Here is a 22,084-nt window from a genome sequence, read left to right as displayed (position 1 = left end):
TAGAACTGAAGGGCAGATAAAGAGTTTCTCAGACAAGAAAAAACTAAAGGAGTTCATTATCACCAAATCATTATTATATAAAATGTTAAATGGACTTACTTAAGAAAAAGAAGAAGATCAAAACTATGAACAATAACATGGCAATAAATACATATCTATCAACAATTGAATCTAAAAAACAAACTAAGCAAACAAGAACAGAGACAGAATCATGGATATGGAGAGCCTTTTGATAGTTGCCATATGGGAGGGGGTGTAGGAGAGTGGGTGAAGAGGTGGGAGGATTAAGAAGAACAAATAGGCAGTTACAGAATAGCCATGGGGGTGTAAAGTACAGCACAGGAAATGGAGTAGCCAAAGAACTTATACACATGACCCATGGACATCAACAATGATGCGGGGATTTCCTGAGGGAGCGAGGGTTGCTAGTGGGAGGGGGGCAAAGGAGGAAAAACTGGGACAACTGTAATAGTGTAATCCATAAAATATAATTACAAAACAAAACAAATGTCATCTCCTCTGAGAGGCCTTCCCTAAGCACTGAGCTCAAACAGCACCAGCCCCATCACTCTCTAAATCTGCTTTAGTTTTTGTTACAGTACTTATTGCCACCCAACAATATATTCTACATTTACTTGCTTATTTGTTTTTATCAGTCTTCCCAATAAGATGGAAGCTCCCTGAGGGCAGAAACCCTGTTGACTTTGTTCACCGTTGTATCCCCAGAGCCTAGAAAATTGTCTTAAAAACTGATGGTCGATAAAGATTGTTTTCCTTTTTAAATAAGTGATGGACTGAAGAGAAGGTTTCAGTCGATACCTGCAGGTAGTAAATGAATCAAGGTAAAATCCTTGAGTTTCACCAAATTCATTGTTAACGGTGAGCAAATATTTACCGATCACCTACTACGTACCAAGCTCTCGGCACTGGAGATACGGGGCAAACACACAGCAAAGCCTCGTGAGGAGGTTCGGTTGCCGTGCAGACACACGGCCCATACCGACAAACAAGTAGACAGGATGATTCCCCAGAGTGATGACCACCATGAAAAACATAAGAGGTGGGCTAGGAAGTGACTGAGTCAGAGTGGGAGTGGTCAGGGAGTGCTTGTCTGAGTGGGCGATGCTCAAGCTGGACCTGGGTGAGCAGGAGGAGGTCCTTCTTCAGCATCCCTGGAGGGACATTCTCAGGTGAGCAGACAGCAGGGGCAAAGGCCTGTAGTTAGAACCAAGTGACTGAGGGAGAGGGTGGTGGAGGAGGATGAGATGGGAAGGTCAGGCTGGGGCTAGAACAAGTCATGAAGTCTGGATTTTCTTCTCTGCAATGGGAAGCAATGGGAGGGTTAGGTTTGAAGCAGGGGTGTGGCGTGCTCCGGGCCGTGCTTCAGGAAGTGCACTCGGTGGGCCCCTCTAGGGATACCAGGGAGAAGGCTGCTGCAATACTGATGGCCTGGACAAGGGTGGCTGTGTGGTGACAACAGGGCAGGGCAGGACTGACTCAGGGTCTGTTTTGGAGACAGTATTGCCAGGATTCTCAATGGCATGTATGGAGTGAAGGAAATATATTTTTGACCCAAGTTACAGAGTGGCCGTGGGTATCGATCCTGGGACGGAGAAGACCTGGAGGTGGAAGGAGCAGATTGGGTGGGAGACATGTCAGGGAGACATGCCAGCTCCCCTTGGGAAAACGAGACACGACATCCTGACTCTCCTGAGCCTACAGTCCCTTCGTTGGCCTGGCAAGATGCTCTGTGAGGCCAGCGAATTCGGAGCTGCTCCAAAAGTGACTGCTCTCCTGTTTGAGCTAAAATCCACATTCCATATTCATTTCCTCTGGTGTATCAATTAGTATTTACATACATGAAAATTAATTTTGTTATTTCCCATCCATGTTTCCACTCTCTCAGCTCCTTTCCTATTCATCACTGCTGATATTTGCAAAACGTCCAAAATGAGCGTCATCTGCAAATTAGCAAGTCATATATCCCCTTTCAAAACATTAACAGGATTGGCCATATTTACCAAGCCCAATGTATCCCCTGGGTCACTTAACCAATGCTCTCCCTGTTTGCACAGGCTGGTCCAGGGGGGTGAGGATGTTGGATAGAGTGAGGAGAAAGCCAAAGGCTCAGAGAAGACAGATTCGGAAATCACAGGCTTCAGGCGTGCAGAGGGGGCTTGGCCACGAGGTTCTTCTGCCTCCCTACCAAGCAGAGAGCAGAGAAATTACACTTTTCTTGCAGCAAGACGGTCTCTGAGCTCTACTCCAAAGCATAGCTCCCAAAGGCACTGAAATCACATTTCTGAGAAAGGTCAGAAGCTGGCTCATTGGGAAAGACATTTACACACAGCATCTTTAGGGAAATCATCAGATGAAGGGGACAGTGGCTGCTTCTAGCCGGCCTGCTGGCCCTCCTTCCTTCTCCTCATTACTGCACTCTGACCTCCTCTAGAGCGCTGCTTGGTGGCTGACCTCACCAGTGGCCCAGGGACGGCCCGTGATCCAGGCCTGGCCAGTGCGTGTTTTCCTCCTCACACCTCCCTCTCCCTCCCAGTCCTGCTGAGCCATGGTGATTGGTTTAAGGATGCTTGGGCATGTGATCCAAGCCAGGCTGAGGAGCTGTAATTCTGGGATGCTTGTTGAACTTATCAGGAAACAGAAGTTCTTTCAGTTGTGATTTCCAGGCAGAAGGTGAAAGTGAACTCAGAGCTTGTAGGAACTCCCATGGAACAGTCTGAACAGAGTCTAAATGAGAAGAGCAAGAGAGAGCAAAACAGGGCAGAGATGAAGGGAGATGCCAGCCTTGATGACCTCATTTGCACACCTGGGGCCAGCTGCATGGAAAATCAGCAGCCCCTGATCTTTTCGGTGGCATAGCCAATAAATCCCCTTTTTAGTTAGCTTGGTTTGAATTCAATTTCCATTGTCCATCAAGAAGAAGAAGCGGGAGGAGGAGAGGAAGAAGAAGAGCCCTGACCACTTAGAGGAGACCAGGCAAGGCATGACCGCCCCTCCTCTCAGGGACAGCTGCTGTGAGGCGGGAGCCCCAGGCCGTGTGCTTAGCGGTGAGGACAAGGGCTTTGAGTTTAGACACTTGGTTCCATTCTTGGCCTTAGTACCAGCTGACTCAATCTCTCTGAATCTCAGTTTCCTAATCGAATTTAGACAATGGAGAGAATAAGAGCTGTGAATGCTCTGTGGGATAAGGCAGGGGAGGCTGCGGCACAGTGGCTGGACAGGCGATGAAGCCAAGCCTCAAACCAGGCCCTCGCCCGCGTGAGCTTGGTTTTTAAATTGCTCTGTTGTCCTACCATAACTGAGAGAGGGTCCTGAAATGGAAGGGCTGTGAAGACTCAGAGTAAGAGGTAATGCGGTCTTCTTCAAGGGTGAGTGCGGGAGAGGTCGCTTCTCCCTTGGGCGTTGGGGCAGAGCTCCTGCAGAGAGGGGCTGCAGCAGGCCCTGAGAAGGGGCCTGGAGGATGCTGTGGGACACTGCATGGACCCCACCTCCCACCCCCGGGACTGAAGGACTTGTGCCTCCAGTGGCCAGGAGTGCTGACCACTGACTGTTCGCAGCTGAGTCCCCTCACTTATCACTGCCCTTGGCCTTGCCCCTCCCCAGGGGCAGCCCTATCCAGTGACATGTTGATATAGGCGTATAAAAGCCATGTCCCCTCACTCAGCTCAGGACAATTCCCAGTGGCTGTCACAGCTCCAGAGCTCCCTGCGGAGCTGGCAGGGGCCTTGATGTGAGTGCACTGTGGCCCCCCTCCTCCCTCTGCCCAGTCCTGCTTCCGGACCTCCCCCAAGAACATGCTTCAGCAAACTCCATCTCAGAGTCCACTTCCTGGGAACCCAATCAGTTATGGTTGGCCTTCAACAGACAGGGACGGAGAGGAAGGGCAGGCTCACAGGTGGGTTCAGGAGACAGGTCTGGGAGGACAGGCTGAACCGTGATGTTCCTGCCTCCTTCTGGAGACGATGGTGGGGGGAAGGGACAGGGAGCACTGGCACAGCATCCCTCTGATTATCAGAGGGTAACTGGGAGGAATGACGCACACGGGGCAGAGAGAGCAGGAAGTACAGCTGCAAGGAGCAAGTGAGCCGCACAGCCTTGTCCGCAAGGAACAGGAGAGAGAAGATCAGTCCGCTCAGAGGGCGAGGATGAGAGAGGAGTAGCTGCAAGGTCAAGTGGGAAAAGAAGAGGGAAGAACAGACACGGTGAAACCCAGACTGGCAGCCAGCTGGCTGAATGCACAACATGTGTTTTGTTTGGCTCATGAGGTGTTTAAAAATATTATAAAATTAGTCACCAACATTTAAAAAGCTGAAGATTTCACATAAAAATCCAAATTTCCGACTTCTCAGAAGGCCTGCCACCTGCCCTACCTGGGCAGAGAGAACATAGGCTTTCTTCGCTCGCGCTGGTTTCAGCCCCCACTCACCCACGGCCTGCATCTCTCTGCAGGACAACCTGTCCGACCGCCCAAGGAGACCGTGTCCTGAGTGACCAGGACTTTCCCCTGACCCCTGACACTGCCTCAGGACAGGGTACTCACAGATCCCGTGGTAGATGCCTGGTTCTGGAGTGGTGGCTTCGGGGGCAGGGGTAGTGGCTCGCAGCTCTGGTTCCGGGACCTGCACACCGGTTAGGGGAGAAGCAGAGTAAAGGGCGTGATTTGAGTGATAGTCACAAAGGCTAGCGATTTTTCAGCTACTGCTGCCCACCTCATGCCCTAGGTAAGCTCCGCCATCCTTTCTTGTGGTTTTTGTCTTTGTGGAAGCTCTGTGACTGGCAATATAAACAGGCCCCAAAATCCTTGCATGTCTGAGTCCTTGACAGAAACTTATTGACACTACCAGCTAAGGTGAGATTTTCTTGAACAGGAAAGGATGTCATAAATGTTTATCTAGCCAGCTAGAGGAACGGAGCAAGGAAGGAAAGAAGAAAGGAAGAGGAGGAAGAACTTAAGCTCTAGTAAGTAGTTCTCAACCCTGGGTTTTTGTCTTTGTGGAAGCTCTGTGACTGGCAATATAAACAGGCCCCAAAATCCTTGCATGTCTGAGTCCTTGACAGAAACTTATTGACACTACCAGCTAAGGTGAGATTTTCTTGAACAGGAAAGGATGTCATAAATGTTTATCTAGCCAGCTAGAGGAACGGAGCAAGGAAGGAAAGAAGAAAGGAAGAGGAGGAAGAACTTAAGCTCTAGTAAGTAGTTCTCAACCCTGGGGCCCAAGCACATGCATTTTTAAAGCTCCCAGGTTATTCCCATGTGCAGCCAGGATAAAGGCCCTTGGTCTGTAGACAGCCCAAGTGGCTGCCACACCCTACTTCTTGGGTCTCATGTACAAACTTTGCTCATTAGATTTCTGCACCATAAGTTAGGGTACAAGTGCCTTCGCTACTTTACAGTCAGGAAAGCTCAGGTGCGAAGAGAAGTGAAGTTCGGACGGATCTGAGGAGTTTGGCAAGAGTGGTGTTTGAGTCCTGACGATAACACTCTGATGAACTCCATGGCTCAGCCCCTGGGAACAGCCTCTCCAGACCCCTGTCCAGCTATGGGGAGGAGGGGGAGGGAGGTGGCCTACCAGAAGCACCCCTGACCCTGCGCAGCCTGAAGCCATCGGGGAATGTCACTGCCCTGGGTGCCCGTGTGACTTCTCTTGCCTTCCCTGGCACCCTGCCTCCCTGAGCCTCCTACCCCCTAGGATGTTAACACCCAGAAGGGTGGGGTGCAGCCTGCCACTCTCTAGGGGTGTGAGCTCAGGTTCTCCCCTCCAGGACAAGAGTGGTCCCTCCCTGCCTCTCCCAAAGCTGGATCTTATCAGAGTCCCTTAGAAGGGACCTTGCCATTTGGAAAACACCAGGCAAATGAAAGACCTCATGGTCAGCTCCCAACTGGAGACCCATGGATGAAATCCAGACCACAGACATGTTCAGTGGCCCACAGTAGGTTTGAAAACGTTTTGACTTAGTTGCTAACAATTTTTAATTGGGAAATTTTTACATTAAAAATCCAGCTATCTGGTTTCATTTGAAAAAAATCAGAAAAACTGTCAACATGAGCCAGCAGCTCTCGGGTCGGGGGAGGGGCAGCAGCTTTCTTGAGAAGCGAGAGGGCCTCACCCCAGTGAGCACCAAGAGTCAGCAGACCGTGCCTGGCACTGCCCTGGTCATGACCTTCCGGCGGCTGAACCTTCTGTCCTCTGGCTTCCAGACGTTCCCCTTCTCCTCCACCACCCTTTCACCTTATGGCCTCAAAAACATCCTGGAGACCTGGGGTCTCTGCACCTTCATTATTGCTCTTTGACTTGGACTGACTCTTGCCTTGAAGGTGGTCTTTCATTTAAAAAAATATTGTTTAGCAATTAAATGCACAGACTTTGAAATCCTGCATTCAAGCTCAAGCCTCATTATCTCCCACCACGTGCCCTTGGGCAAGCCACTAGCCTGTCTGAACCTCAGTTTCCTAAATGGGGATACTAATCGTCTCCACTCCAAGGGCTGTCAGGAGGAATACACAGGGCTAGGTCACAACTCACAAGGCAGAAATGATCGCTGGAATTGTTGTTATTTTAATTCTAATTCTGCTTATTAAAACCATGACCAGTCCTCCCACCAAAAACAATAGTGAGAGCTCAAAACACAACCAAAAGCAAAAATTCCCCACCTCTAAATTACAGAGATGACATAGAATGGATTTGTCCTAGCTTCGATTACAGTTTGAATACTTTCTCCGCTTTGGTGAAAGGAATAAATAAATAAACAAAATAAAAGTCATTAGAGAATGAAATATGACACACAGGACCAAAAATGAAGTAGAAAAATGGGAAATTTCAAAACAGTAGCACCAGCAGCTTAAAGGAGATCCCTCCTCATTCTTCCTGCTCTGCTTAGAGAAACCTCCCGAGGGCCTCCCCGACCCCTCCGCCCCACCCCGCCTGCCCCAGTCCCACCTGGTGCCCGGACCACTGGCCGGCCTGGGTGTAGGGCCTCTCCCCACCATCGCTGTCGGCAGTGCTGGGCCTCCTCAGAGCCTCCTCGCACTGCAGACTGCAGAGGCTCTCCACGTCCACATCAAATGTCTCATCTGAACAGAATACGGCCTCAAGAATCTCGTCGTCAGTCGTGAATAAGATTGTGTCTCCAAAGTGTTCTGGGGCTGAATGGGTTACCAGAAAATCAAGGGTCAACTCACCCTAAATGTCAATGATTTGTAGATCAACCTTCATACTATAAAACCCCAAACTACTGATATCTCTCCATTTGTGTAGAGAAATGTGTTATTTTCCACACACCAGCAAATGGAATTCACATACCATAAGAACCACATAGATCTCATGAAGGGACCTAATCTGCTAAGAATCACTGTGATGGGTCTGAAACAAAGCCCCGTGGGTGAGACACTGATGTTGTTGGAACCCCACACAGATCTCTGCTGACCTTTGTGGGGAGAGGCTGGAGTCTCGCCTGAAAGGACATGGGCATTATGCCCCCTATCCCAGGAGACTGTAGGGTTCCAAAACCCTGTCACTTTGCGTTAAGGCCGGGCAGATCCTGCAAGTTATGCTCCAGAGCTCCCCTCGGGTCAGGATGAGGCTGGGCTTTCCCTGACACTACATCCTTGCTCAGCTTCTCCCCTCCCATATCCTGCCCCACGGACCCCTGCACTGTGGGTTCTCCCTAGAGCACTCCCTCAGTCAGTGCCTTGCAGAAGAATGCCCTTGGTGGGGCTCAGGCCATGCAGTTTAAATAAGGTCAGCTCTTGTATGCCCACACTGCAAAAGGTGAAGAGTGGGCCAGGTCTATGAAAGAGGAGAGACCTGTGACTGGTTAGCCAGTGGGTTTAGTTCGTCCTCAGAGCCTCAGTGAGTAGCAGGTAGGGGCTTCAAGAACTTTTTTTTTTCTTTGTTTTATTGTTGTTCTATTAGTTGTCCCAATTTTTCCCCCATTGCTCTCTCCTGCCCTGCCCATCCCCCAGCTCCCACAGTCAATCCCCACCCTGTTGGCCACGTCCATGGGTCATTTATATTAGTTGCTTGACTAGACCGTTCCCCTTCTTTCTTCCCTTTCCCGCCTCCCCCCTTCCCCCTCCCCTCTGGTCAATGTCAGTCTGTTTCTTGTTTCCATGCCTCTGATCAAGAACATTCTTACAGATATACTGTACCTCCCGTCAGGGTTCCGGAGGCCTTGGCGATTTCTCCTTTAAAGATGCACTGTGTGTCTAATAGGATCTCGATGTCCTTCACACCGCGGAAGGAATGGATCCGTGACTTGTTGTAATTCCAAATCCTGATTAGGGCGATATGGCAAGTGTGCATGAAGTCAATGGAGATAAAGTGAGATTTGCCTGGTGTGAAGGGGGCCAGCCAGACATGCATGTCGTCCTGGGTCCTGTTCACCCCGTCAATGAGGTTGGTGACCACACGGGGGTCCTTCCCATAAGCTGGTAAAATATTAATGTCAGGGGGGTCTGCTTGGATGTTCACAATTTGCACAGGCTCTCCCCTGGAACTGAATATTTCTATTCCATTCAGGCCAACGTAGTGCCTATCCCCCCATGTAGACTTGATGTCAATGACCAAGTGCTGGCCATAAGGCAAGACAGGGATTTTAAAGTCACTCCCACCGTCTGTGTCTATGGAGCAGTCATCCTGCCCTCTCCGGGGAGCCAGCTCCTCCTCCTGATGGGGGGGTGGCTGGCTGCTGTGCTGGCTGCTCTTCTGCTGCTGCAGGAATCCATCCAGGACGTCCCCCTGGAACTCTGTGCGAGAGATGCGTCCCCGGTGGGAGCGGTCAAAGGCACTGAGGGAGTTCCATGACTCATGCAGTGTGTGCTCCTGCTCACTGAGCCACTGGGACCGTGGTGGCATCCCAGTGGACCAGGCATCTTCTGCAAGAAAGGGCACAGGAGGGGTGAAGCCCCGTTAGTGACACGTGTGGAAGTAGGGACCCTTTCAGTGGCTCACAGCTGGGTAGAGTTGCCCTCAGAGGACACTGTAGACGCTGGTGACGATGTTGCTGATGTCTCAATGCCCACCGACCCGACCAGCACTTGGGGGGCGGGGCAAGGGACGTGACCACCCTGCAGTGCGCGGCACAGCCCAGGCACAGAGCAGTTTCCTGTCTCACACAACATTAAAAGACTAGAAAAAATTGTTCATAGTTTCCCAGGTCTGGAACCTCGTTGTTTTACAAAAAGCAAAGTATTTTTCAATGTACATCGACTGCTCTAAGAATATAACTTCACGTATATCAAGGGAGGCCTCTTTGGCTGTGTTAGAACCCTTTCCAGAAATCATTCTCCACTTCAGAGACTTGCACGGCCAGCACCTGTGGCCTCTGAGGCAGCAACCCAAGGGGCTGCTCCTGAGGCCACCACCGTTGCGTGACTTGAACCGAGGTTTCAAAGACTGCCTAGCGACAGGTGAAAGGCTCACAAAAGAAGGTAAGGTGAAACAAAGCCAGCTATGCCGTTTTAGATGTGACCTAGTCTAGTATGGGCAGCATGCACCAATGTGTTAATGTGATGTTTCTGGGTAGTGATTAGGAAGGGCTTTTATTTTCTTCTTTGTCACCTTATCCTCTGAGCTCTCTACAAGTATTAATTTTATAATCAGACAAGTGCTTTAAAAAAGCAAACAACCCAGGTTTATTACAAAGTAAGAAATGTACTTCTACACATGCATGCGGCTAAATGGGCTCCAGGCACCGAGACTGTGACCCAAGCACATGTGGAGAACAGGGCTCGGGTCCCCAGAGGGGTGGCTTCTGACGGCCCTGCTCTCCTCCTCATAGAACATATAAGCACTGGTGTGAGCATCAAACGATGGCCTGTTCTCACAGCCACACCATGGCTAACTGCCATCCAAGGTGTCACTCTGGGAAAGCAGCGGCTGATGACACTGACATTTGGGTTTTTCTCCTTTCCTGTCGTACCAGGCTCTGCACTCCATTTTCTGCCTGTCTCCTGGGGGGCCTGGCTCCATCCATTATCTCTTTTCTCCAGAATCTTCAATCACTCCTTCCCACGGGCACCTTCCCCTCTGCCTGCAGACATGCATAAATCTCTCCGACATGAAAGAAAGAAGAAGCTGGCCTGTCTTGTGGCACCCCCTTCACTGCAGTGACTGCGTCCTCATCACCACCCTCTCTCAACCCCTGCAACCTGCACCCCCTTCGCTGAGTTACTGTTCTGTCACTCAAACTCCCCTTCCCCTTCTTCTAGGAACAACACCCTGATTGTCCCCTGGGGGTCTCCCGCCAACCTTAGGCAAATGTTGACAGCAACCTCCCAAGCCAGGCTCGTGAAAAGAAGCAAGGGAGGGAGGGGCTCTCTTCACACCGGAGCCGCTGAGCTGGTGGGATGGCAGTGGAGCCGCCTGTGGCCATGCTGCTGCTGCCAGCCTGAGAAGGATGCCCCCGTGGAGAACAGGAGGCAAGAGATGGAGGGACTCCTGATGGGATCGTTCGAGCCCTTGGATCCAGTTGTGTCAGAAGTCAAGTGCTTAGTGGCTTTCTGTACCTTCATCCACAAATCCTACAATTCCCATAGCCCTCCATGGAAGTGACGTTCTCCAAGTTCCCAGACTCCAAGTACACAGTCTCCTCTCAGTTCTCATTCCATGCCTGACATCCTAGACCAAGCTCCTTCTCCTGCTCAGGGGACGTTATACTTTCCTGGTCCTCCACTTCCTTACGACAGCTGCTCCTTGTGTATCTCACGGCCTCTGCTCCTCCCCACACCCTAAGTCTGGTTCCGTGCCATGGCTTCCGCTCCATCCAGTCTCCCCCAACACCACCATCCCGCTCTGCACCCACCCAGCTCCTGGGTCCCACGCAGGCTCTGCTCGGTGTCATAATTCAGGTTCTGCCTTCTTTCCCCCAGGCACTCCCGTCCAATTCCAACAACCCCTCAAAGGTACAGACATGTCCACTCTGTCACTTCAAACTCCATGTGCCTAAAATGGAGTTATCATTCCCTCTAAGTGGTATTAGCTCTACTACAGGAAGAACAAGAAAAATCAAAGAAAACGTAACTCCTCACCATGCCCCCAGGGCCCACGCCGGCCCTGCTAGCTTACCCAGCTTCACCTCACACCCTTCTCACCTGACCGTCCTGCTCCAGCCACGCTGGCTGTTCTGTCCTGTAGACACACCAGGTCTCTTTTGTCTCAGAGCCTTTGCCCTTGCTGTGTGTCCTTTGCCAGGAATGCTCTTTCCTTAGATCTCCCAGTACCTGGCTCTTCTTGTCACCCTCCTCCACGGAGAGGCCTGCGCTGCCCTGTTCCCTGCCGTGTCCCAGTGCCTGGCACAGAACATGGCACAAGGAAGTGCTCGGTGTTTGCCAGTAAAGGGATGGACAGCTGGCATCACCATTACACCCCCTGTGTTCAGACTTGGAGGCCGAGGGACTCCCTCTCCACCCTTAGTTCTCCTCTGTCCTCAACCACCCTTCTAATCTGCCATTAAGAAGACCCCAGGGGTTTCTTCCACCTTTCCTCCAGGTGTGAGGCTTAACAACTGGCAGAAGGGAACTTCCTATATGGATCATCAGTGCTCCAGTGTACTGTGATTTGATTCCCATGGCCTGGGTGTGTGTGCGTGCACACTGACTAGACAGCACAAAACATCGTGAATCAGGGACACAGCCTGCGTTTCTCTGCCTGGGTGTAAAGAAAGGCAGGACTTGGCTTTCAGTCCACATCATTTTCTGACATCTTCTCCCGAAGATGTACACTCTGGTTTTAAAAGCAGAGGGGTGTTGACTTTCTCCTAGACCTCGCAGAGGTGACAGCAGGCTGGGGCCCACATTTTCCGCTGGCTGCAGGAGAACACCCAACTCGCTAGTCCCCTGGGAGCCTGCGAGCTGCTGGGGTCAGTGCTTTGTCCTTTGTCAACATTCCTACCTGTAAATCTGAATGGAAAATAGAAATCTGCTGCTTCAGTCTGCAAGCAACACAGGCTTCGAGGGACAGCTGTTACGACATGAGATTGAAGATTAAAACGATTCCTCAATTGAGACTAATATGCACGACAGAGTTCTGCACCTGAGTTTATAAAAATCAATGGCACCATCATGAGGTATACTCTAATTGCTGCTAAAGCAGGAAATGAAAAAGTACATAGTGAGATATAACAGAATCATGTTTATTCTCAGTAAACCACCCTTCAGTCATAGCTGGTTGAACAAGGAGTAGACACCTGACCCGAGTTGGCCAATCAGTTTCTCCCCTGAGACTCTGGAATAGGCTGCTGGTGACAGAGTCAGAAAATTGTGTCACTCTAGGACTGCAAAGCCATTTCCTGCTGTGTGCACAACGGCAGGGAAAGTTGACCCCATGAGGAAGAGTGACAGAAAGCAGGCCTGTGGAGAGGCAGAGGTAGGGCCCAGCAGCCCTGGAGACGCAGGGAGAAGCTTCCTTGGTGCCTGCCTGCTTTCTGGTTCCTCCTTTCAAGCCCAGGCGATGAGCAGCTATACTTCCTACCTTCCTCAAGCATTCTCCAAATAACACCCCCTTTCCTGTCAAACTGGGCTGATAAAACTTCATTCACCTGTAGCCAACTGACCTCTGATAAAGACACTTCCAAAATGCAGATATCATTACAATGAGATGCTCTGTTGGACCAAAGACCTCCCATGCTCTGTCTTACGGTGACAACACAACTCCAGTCCCAGGGAGGAATTGGGCAGTCATTCATTCTACCAGCGTCACTGAAGGGCTCGGCCCGCACCTTTCCTGAAGATCATGGCTGCGGGGCTTGACATTTTGAAGCAACTTTCCTTTTAAGCATGATTAGCTTAATAAGCATTAAATCTTAAGGGTTCAGTTCTTAATGTGTCATTGAGCCAAGCAGTGAAATGCTTGGAAAGAATTTGGTCAAGTTAGAATAATGCCCACCACCTCTGAACTCCCAGAGTCCCTGTGGGTCTGTACCAAGAAAGCTCGGAATTGCCCGGCTCTCCCGGAGTGGGGTGCTGACAGGGGCTGTGGAAACAGTGCACCATAGGGTAGTGATCTGAAGCATGGATTCTGGAGCAGGATTATCTGGGCTCAAACTCTGTTCTAATCCTTACTGGCTGTGTGACCTGAAGAAAACCACTTAAACACCATGTTTCCTTTATCTGTCAAAGGGAGTTGGCGTGAGGAGTACACAGGCTCATTTGGATGCCTGCCTGAGTGACAGCCCCGCCTCCCACAGCGTGCCCCAGAGGCAGCCACTGCTGCTCCTTCCCTCCACTCCCCACACACTTGGAGGCCCCACCCTGAGCCAGGCACCTGCTCCTGGGGATACGACCACAGATAAAATAGTCTCTGCCCTCAAAGAGCTTCTCGGCTCTTCTCTTCCACTCTGTGACCCCCCACCCCCCACGCCCAGCCACAGCAGTTAGTCTTGATGGGGTGGGCAAGGCTGGGGAGCCAGCAGGGGCAGCTCTGCCTAGAACAAGCCTGCAGCTCACCAAGGGAAGACACTCAAGTCTTACAGACTTGCTCTGTGTCCTAAGTGACATATGAGGGAGCAGAAAGAGGCCTAAAGCTCTTCACATTTCTGAGTGTAGACTTGGGCTGAATGAGCCCTTCAGGGTCTGTCTACTAAACAATAATAGAGTAGACGCTAATGGGACTCAAAAAATATATACAGTTGACCCTTGAACTATACCAGTTTGAACCGCATGGGTCCACTTATATGTCATTTTTTCAGTAAATACATACAGTACTATATATGTCTTTTCTGTTCTTTATGATTTTTTTAAATTTTATTTTTATTGCTTTTCTATTACAGTTGTCCCACTTTTTCCCTCATCTTTATGATTTTCTTAATAACATTTTTTCTCTAGCTTTATTGTAAGAATACCTATATAATACATTAAAAATATGTGTTCATCAATTGTCTGTTATTGGTAAAGCTTCCAGTCAACAGTAGGCTCTTAGTAGTTAAAATTTGGGAGAGTCAAAAGTTATGCGTAGATTTTCAATTGTACAAGGGGTCAGCGCCCCTAACCCCCAAGTTGTTCAAGGGTCAACTGTACATTGGTTTCACCAAGACACAACAAGAGGAAGAATCACAGAGTGGGGGCATGGATGATGTTGACGATGATGACGATGATGATAAGTAGCAGCAGCTAACATCTGTTGGGTGCTCTAGTGTACCCACCACTGTGCCAAGCACTGCACATGTATGATCTCATCTGATCCTCCCAGTGCTCATGAGATAGGTATCACTGGCATTTTAAAGACAAGGAAACTGAGGCTCAGAGAGGTGTCAGACTTACCCATGGTGTGGGATGGTGGTGAGCGATCAGGATACATGCCCAGGCAGTTTGACTGCCTGGCTTAGGCTCCTATGTGATGTGAGGTGGAGTTAACTTCGGAGGATCTAGGGCGAGCCCTGCCTGGGGAGATCCGAGTGCTTTATGGACGATAAAGGATGGACACGTCAATGTTGAAAAATGGCCACCACTTATGGAGCACTTGCCACATGCCAGCCTCTGGTTACTATTTCGAAGCATCATCTCATTCGTTCCTCACAACACTGAGAAGGTGGCAGGGAAGGGGGTGTTCATCCCCATTTTATAGGCAAAGATGCTGAGGGTCAGAAAGTGGGAGTGCCCAACTCTGTAAGTAGTGAAGTTTGGATTCAAATGCTTTGACTCCTAGTTGCTATGCTACACTCCTTCCCAGTAGTCAAATCTGAGTGTAAGTGTTTGGAAGTCCAGCCTTTGCTACCCTCCTTTCAGCTCCCTTAGAGGTCATCTACTACAAAGCTCACAAGGCAGGTAAGTCCTGCCAGCATAGTGTTTTCTCTTTTTTGACACACACACTGGTTTTAAGACAATCTTGATAAGTCACCAATGCTGAAAATAAGAATATTCTGCATTGCTGATTTCTCTGAATAAAAGGAAGAGGGAGATCTGGCACATTGGCCTTGCATTCCTGCTGCCATAAACAGCCTGAGTGAAGTAGCAGCTGCCCCTTGAGTTGGGCCGGTGCTCTCCAGTTAGCCACAGTCCCCACTACTCCCTATAGAACTTCCAAACCCCTGGCAAGAGTCTATTGCTATTTATCATCATTCTTGTGTTATTTTTCTAAAAGTAAAGAATAAAGTGAATTAGAGACCACTGTCTAATCAGAGGTGGCATAACCAAGTCTAGGTTGGGAAAGCCATGTATTGAGAGAAAAAGTGAGCAAAGGGACATCTGGGCAGCAATGACAAATCTATCTGTGTTTAACATGCAAAGTATGTCTTGGCCATTTCACTCATTACTGCTAGCTATGTGGCTGCTGAGATAGTAAATATGTAACCCCGGGTTGAGGAAGAAACTAAGGTCCAGGGAGCAAAGTAGCTTGGTGCCAATCAGCAGCCTCCTGCAGAGATGATGGAACCCAGTCAGACTGCTTCTCAAGCTTACCTCTGCCGGCTGGCTGGCCATCGCCATGACCGCTGCTGAGGGTGTCCTTCTTCAGGGCCCTCCGCCCACTAGCAGGGTGCTCCCTGTTGGAGGGCGGGTCAAAGATGTCAAAGTCATCATTGCAGACTTTGGGGGTGACCCGCTGGGCTCTCTCTCCTGAGATGACATTCCAGGCCCGCCCCTGCTCCCATCTGGGGCCTTTATCCCCTGTCTTTCTAGGCCCCTCATCGATGATGTCCTCTGACAGAAGCCTGTCTTTCAAACAGCCCAGTGACTTCTCAGGACTCAGCCAGAGGGGTTTTGGCTTCCTGCCTTTCCCTGTGGGCGAGGGTTGTAGCCAGGTCAGGGTTTTCCCTGGAGGCTCCGAGACTTTTCCACCTGTGAGGTTTTCCAGCGGTTGAGTCAGCGAGAGCTCCTGGTCAACAGGAGTGACTTCCATGGGGTGGCTGGGGGGAGAGGACCCGGGCACACCCCCTACTGAGGCTGGGGCTGCTAACAAGCTGAGGTCATCCTCTAACTTAGACAAATTGTCTTTCATGTTGTCAGGAGAATTCATCCTTTCACCAAATAAATTTCCTACTGAAGAAACCTTCATGCCCACTGCTGCTGCAGCTGGCTTCAAGTAAGTGACACCGAGCTCCTTGTCCTCATCTGTGCCAGCCATTGTGAGGGCATCTTTGCTTTCTTCCGACTGGGCATTAATGTTGTTCTCCATTCTCTCAACCTTCTCATTTTTCAGGCCAACCAGTATGCTCTGGTCAGCTGGGGCCTCCCCACCTCCTCTGTCTAACTGGCCATCAAAGATGAGGTTTTTGTTGACATAAAGCTTCACATTCTTGGCCCCAATGTCGAGATCCTGAAAACATAAAATTTAACAAAACAGAGATGTGTGGCGTCAGACTGATGTATCAAATTTTGAAAGTCGAAGATAAGGAAATGTGGAATGCTAGAAGCGTATGCTTTATAAAACCACAGCATGGGGACCATTAAATAAGGCTCAGTATCATTTCTGTGTGAAGCTTACACACTCTACGAATCAAAGGATTTTTACAAAGAGGTGGCTGGCCTCAGCAGTCTTTGTCATCACTGCCTCCTGCTGGGACATTCGTAACCACCGGTTAATTGGTCTCCCTGCTTCCCATCTCTTGCTGCTTCAACCTCCGCTTCACATTGCCATCAGAGGTCATCTTTCTACCAGAGCAGATCTGACCCAGTCACTCCCCTTCTGGAAGTCCTCAGGTTTTCTCACTGCCGACCGCAGCTTTCATTGAAGGACAGTCCCTGGGCCCTCCACATCAGAAAAGCTTGACATGCACATAAAATGCAGACTCCCTGCTCAAGGGGTATCAGATTTGGGGTGTCCTGAAAGCAGTGGCTGAGACAAGGACCTGAATGCAGGCAGTCTATTTGGTAAGGTGCTCCCAAGAGACAATGGTGGAGAGTCAGACAGGTAGGAGAAAACACCCCCAAAGTTTTTGAGCTGGTCACTGCTGTGGGCAACTGGGGCCGACTGAGGAACCCATAAATTGTACCTTGGGGCATTCCTCCAAAGGCGGGAGTTTGGGACATTTATCTACTGACTCCCTTCCCTGCTGCTAAAGGCTGCCCCTGGGCACCATGGCTTTGGGCCTGCACCCGCTTCAGTCAGGCCTTTGCCTCCACCTCTGTACGGAACCCACCTTGCTGCACCCAAATTAAGAATTCCTGCTGATGCTGAATCGGGGCCAACCACCACCAGTTGACAGAATACAAAATCTGAGAACATCTAAATATCTTCTTTGTGTTGATGACTCCTGATTACTTTAATCTCCAAATCTGACCTGTCCATTAAGCCCCTAGTGACTACATAACCTCTCTTCTTGGATATCTAACTGGTAATTTTAACCTTAATATGCCCCCCAACAGAACTCTTAACTCACTTTTCCCAAGCCTAGTCTTCTCATATCTTAAAAATGGCTGCACCACTGCACTTACTGGTATAGTTCAGTGGTTTGGGTGTTGTCCCACAAACTGAAAGGTCGCTGGTTCGATTCCCAGTGAGGGCACATGCCTGGGTTGCAGACCAGGTCCCCATTTGGGGCTGTGGGAGAGGCAACAGATTGATGTTTCTCTCCCTCTCTTTCTCCTTCCTACTTCTCTAAAAATAAATAAATAAAATCTTTTTTTTTAATGGCTGCACTATTCAATCAGTTGCCAAAAACCCATGAGTCCTGCCTGATTCCTCCTGCTTTCTCATTCACATAGGCAGGCTGCTGGAAGTTCCATTGCTCTAACCTTGAAAACGCCTTCCAAATCTGACCTCTTCTCTCAGCCTTCTCGCCCAGGCTGCCATCATCTCTCCAAGAGACACCACCATGACCTCCTACTGGTCCCTCAGCTTCCACTCTGCACACCCTGCACGGCGACAGCCTCCCTGCCCCAAGTGCACACACTGCATTTTCTACAGAGCTGCCAGTCTTTTAAAACAAAACGAAAACTTATCAGGTCATGGCAGCCCCCTGCTAATACCCCCCTCCCCACACCCAGTGATTCTGTACTACACATAAATCCCACTCCCCCTCGGTGGCCAATAAGGCCTACTGATCTAGCCCCTGCTGACCTCTCTAACCCCGGCTCCTGTCACCCTATCCCTCCTCCCTCTACTCCCAATACACTGGTCTGATTGCTGTTTCTTGATCCTGTCAACTCAGTCCCACCTAGGGACCTGAGCACTTGCCTGGAATGCTCTTCCCAGATACTGGCAAAGTTGGCTACTTCTTGTCCTCACAGAGATCTTCTTGACCCTCTCTCAAGAGCAGCCCCTCCCCATCTGTTCCCTCTTTATTCATCACCCTGTTGTATTTCTTTCTTGTTGCTGAAATGATCTCATCAGCTTTATAAGATAGTTATTATCTCCCCAAAGTTAAGCTCCGAGACACCAGGGGCCCTTGTTCAATCTTGTCCAAGGGCCCAGCAGGTATCTGGCACACAGTAGGTGTTCAACAATTACTTGGAATCCTAAGTGAATAAACACAGGTATTTTTCTCCCAGGGCAGCACTGTTCTCTAACAATGTTCTAAGAACAACCTGGTTAGAAAAACGGTCCCCTGATGGTTTCACTCCCAGGTCATTTTCCATCTTGCTTTGGCTTCTGATGTGTTCTTGACAAATGGGATCTGAGACCCAAGAGGTGTCCATCTACGTATACTCATTCCCCCCTTAGCCTTCCTGAACGCTAGGTGAGCAAGCTCTAACTAATTTCTAGTTCACCAGATCATTGCTACAGAGGTTTCTGTGGCAATTTAGAACAAGACCTATCAAACCCATGTTACACCACAGGACTCGACTTCAATCATCCAGCTGCAGGATGGCAGGCCACTATTTGCCAACTGTCAGAAAAGTCGATTCTCAAAGCACTCTTTTACATGTTTATATGGATGTGTTCTCTATTTAGCAGAGGCACAGAGCACGTGCGTGATGTGAATTAATCAGGAAACAGCTATTTGAGAAGGACAGCAGGAGCAGCTTTCAATGACGAGTTCTGCGATATTACCCCCATGGAGACATCTGGCAAGACAGGAGACTCTCATTTAAAGAGGGGGTGCAATCCTGGGCCTTCCAGTCTGGCACAGTGATGAGGCGGGCATCCTGGCTTTCACAGTGGCAAGTCCAGCTTCCAAAATGTGTTTGTCTAACTTTCACAAGCAATCTGGAGCACCATCTGACCTCTAGCTGTTGGCTGCTTGGCTCTCCAGGAGATCTGGCTGAGAAGGGACAGAGCGAGGGAAGCAGGCAAGGGCAGGGGTGCAACCTCAGATGCCCATAGGGGCCAGGCGGGTAGGACAGAAGTAGGCTAGGGAGGAAACCTCAGGGAGTGGTGAGGGGCATGGGAGAGGGGAGGTCGTGTCTGGCCTGACAGTGCTCATCCCACAGTGTCCAACATTCTATAGGCCAAAAAAGCCATATCTGTGAATGGATTTGGCCCAAGGATTACAGAGCGGGATCCTGGGAGGGGAACAAGTCATAGTCACTTCTCTAGGGACGCCAAGTGTAAACAATAAAAGGTTATACTATCCCACACAGTCAGTCCTCAGAACAACTCAGCAGATGAGCACTAGGGCTCGTCTTACAGACAGAGAAATGGAGGCTCAGCCTTCCCTGAGGTCGTGCAGCTGGTATGAGCTGAGCGGCTCCGGGGCTGGCATGCCTGAGGTCTCACTGTTGCCTCCCTTTGGCCAAGCCGGACCTGGACAAGGCCTCAGTCTGGCCAGTGCCGGGCTCGCTGGCCATGGGCAGAATCACCTGCACCCACTGGAATTTGGAGTCCCACTTAGACCTTTCAATAACTCCCTGCGGAATTCCCTCCATGGTCCACAGAGGAAGCGCTGTGGGCACTGGATGCTGTCTCCTTCCAGACTTTTTTCTACATATTTATGTACATGTCGACGTAACTGTCTCCTCACCTCAAGGGTGCAGTTAGAAGCCACAGAGACGCATCTGGGCACTGTGGAGAAACCAGGTGGAGGATTTGGCAGGCCCACACCCCTTGCCCCCCACCCCCCCAGTAGAGCTCTATATGAGGGATGTCTTTGGAAATAGAGTTGGGGAAAACTTCTCTTGCTCCTAAAGAACCAGCCTGCTTCCTACTGACCAGTAACCAGGACTGTAGTCCCAACTTGTGTTCCTGTATTCTTGTTGCTTTGGTGGTGATATTCTCCTCCTTGTTTAATGAGAGTTACTGTTGCACTTCAAAGTCCTCGTGCAATGGATTTTCAAGAGGACACTTTGAAACTCTCAGTGGCGTGGGGGTAGTGCGAGCATCTCTCCTTGCCCACATCCTGACTTTATCCCTCCTTACAGTTGGCCAGAACCAACCAGGTTGAGACAGGAAGGCAACTTTAATACAATCATGTTAACAGGATTTCAATCTAAGAAATGTAATGGACCTGTGAAGCCTACTTTCCTTCCTGGCCCCGGAGTCTACTGACATGCCTCTTCCAGGGAGCACACGAACTGCTCGGGAGAGGTGGATGGGGTGCGGTTCCATTAAGACAACAACCCAAGAAAGGCGTGGACTGTTGCATTCACACGGCACCCTCCCCAGAGACAAGCACCTGCCTCCGCACAGTGCGCACGTCCTGGAGAAAACCATTTGCACCAAAGCACCGGCTGGGCCTAAACACCGAAGGCCAGCGAACGTCCACTCAAGCAAACCCTCTGTGCGCACGGGCTCGGCCTCCCTGTGCACGGCCTGCGGGGGCCGCACTGCAGGCGCCCCACACCCCAGCAGCCCTGTTGTTGACGAGGAGCACCCGCTGCACGGGAGGGACACGAGCTGCTGTCCTTCCCTGCTCTCTCCACCCAGAAGAGCTGGCTCCACAGCAGGAGGGGCTTGGGGAGGTGGGCTGGTTGGGAGGGGACGTACCCTAACCACGGGGAGTGAGGCGCTGCTGCCCAGAGAGCGACCACACCAGCTTCAGGATCTGGCTGAAGGGCCAACTCCTGCAGGAATCTCCTGGCTTTCTCAGCCTCCCCCTCCTTCTTCCTCATATTCAGTCAAGGGCCCTCCTCTGGGCTCTCAGGTTTGGGCTTGCAACCTGGACCTCTGCACCGATTACTGGGGAGTGCCCACATGTCCAGGCCTGTCTTCGCCTGATGGAGACCTTCAAGGATGAGCAGAAGGCCTGTTCCTACCTACACTGAGGTGGAGCTCTGGGAACGCAACTCGCTCCTTCCTAGAGCATCTGTACTTGAACGTTGCTTTATGAGGAGAAGACCTTGATGGGCTTTTGCATGTCCCTTGGGAGAAAAACCAATGAAAACCATTCTTTGTGATATAGAAGCTTGAAAAAGATAGTGAGACACTGTGACACCTAGTAAGTTACATTTAACCTATCTCATGCTGGGTTCTGGGCCAGTCCCCCTGATATCCCCCTGCGCCCAGCATCACAGACTCAGGGGACAATGGATGTGGATGGAACCTAAAAAACTGGGTCACTAACTGATGGCCCAACAGTTTAATCTATGCTGGTTTGGCCCAAAGAGCAATTAAAAATTTCAGAACTAGTTGATAATATCTAAAATTGGGAGCTTTCACATAACAATGTGCACTTCTGGCTTCTATGAAAAATCAGGCCACCTGGTATCACAGGGCCAGTGCTGTGGGCTTAGCCCTCCAGTGACCACAGTCTGTCTGGAAAGCCACGGCTGTGTGGGCAGTGCAGACTGCCCGGTGGTGCTGTGAGCACCAGCAAATGTCTTCATCTCTGGAATGGTACCCATCTCCTAGGACGGCTGTGTGCAACAGATGAGCTGATATATGTCAAGTCCTTTGAGAACTGCCTGGCACATGATATGCGCTTAAGACACATGGGCTGCCATCATTGCTATACCCAATCCACTGCCTGGATCTATGTACCTGACAAGCCTGGATGCTCAGGGCCAGCGCAGCTCAGAGACCCCCTGCTTCCCTGAGGCCTGGTGCAACAATTTCCCAGTTCCTGGTGGAGGCTGGCAGCAGGCATAGGAAGAACCCCTCTGCTCTGGGGTGGGGCCTAGAACTACTCTCACTGCCTTAGGTCAGGAATCCCCTAGATCTGGTCGAGGAGATAACAGGAGTGGTGGGGACCGCGGCACTGTGACTCAGCTCCATCAAAGCTTCCAGGTGTGTGGATGTGGCCCGGTGTCGCC

General features: G+C 50.4%; 1 protein-coding gene across 2 annotated transcripts in view; it reads right to left on the bottom strand.

Annotated features, from left to right (window-relative positions):
• KATNIP (katanin interacting protein) overlaps positions 1-22,084 on the bottom strand; it is a 190,297-nt gene that overhangs the window by 20,445 nt on the left and 147,768 nt on the right. For both annotated transcript variants that reach the window (XM_090277423.1, XM_090277422.1), the window contains 4 exons: positions 15,416-16,271; positions 8,171-8,896; positions 6,960-7,165; positions 4,559-4,637 (listed from right to left, as the gene is read on the bottom strand). In XM_090277423.1, coding sequence (XP_090133549.1) covers positions 4,559-4,637; positions 6,960-7,165; positions 8,171-8,896; positions 15,416-16,271 — 1,867 coding nt within the window. The remainder of the gene's footprint in view (positions 1-4,558; positions 4,638-6,959; positions 7,166-8,170; positions 8,897-15,415; positions 16,272-22,084) is intronic.

This window comes from Furipterus horrens, unplaced genomic scaffold, assembly GCF_987537825.1.
Source record: "Furipterus horrens unplaced genomic scaffold, mFurHor1.1.pri manual_scaffold_5, whole genome shotgun sequence".
Classification (NCBI taxonomy): Eukaryota; Metazoa; Chordata; class Mammalia; order Chiroptera; family Furipteridae; genus Furipterus; species Furipterus horrens.
This window is presented reverse-complemented; position numbering and strand designations above follow the sequence as displayed.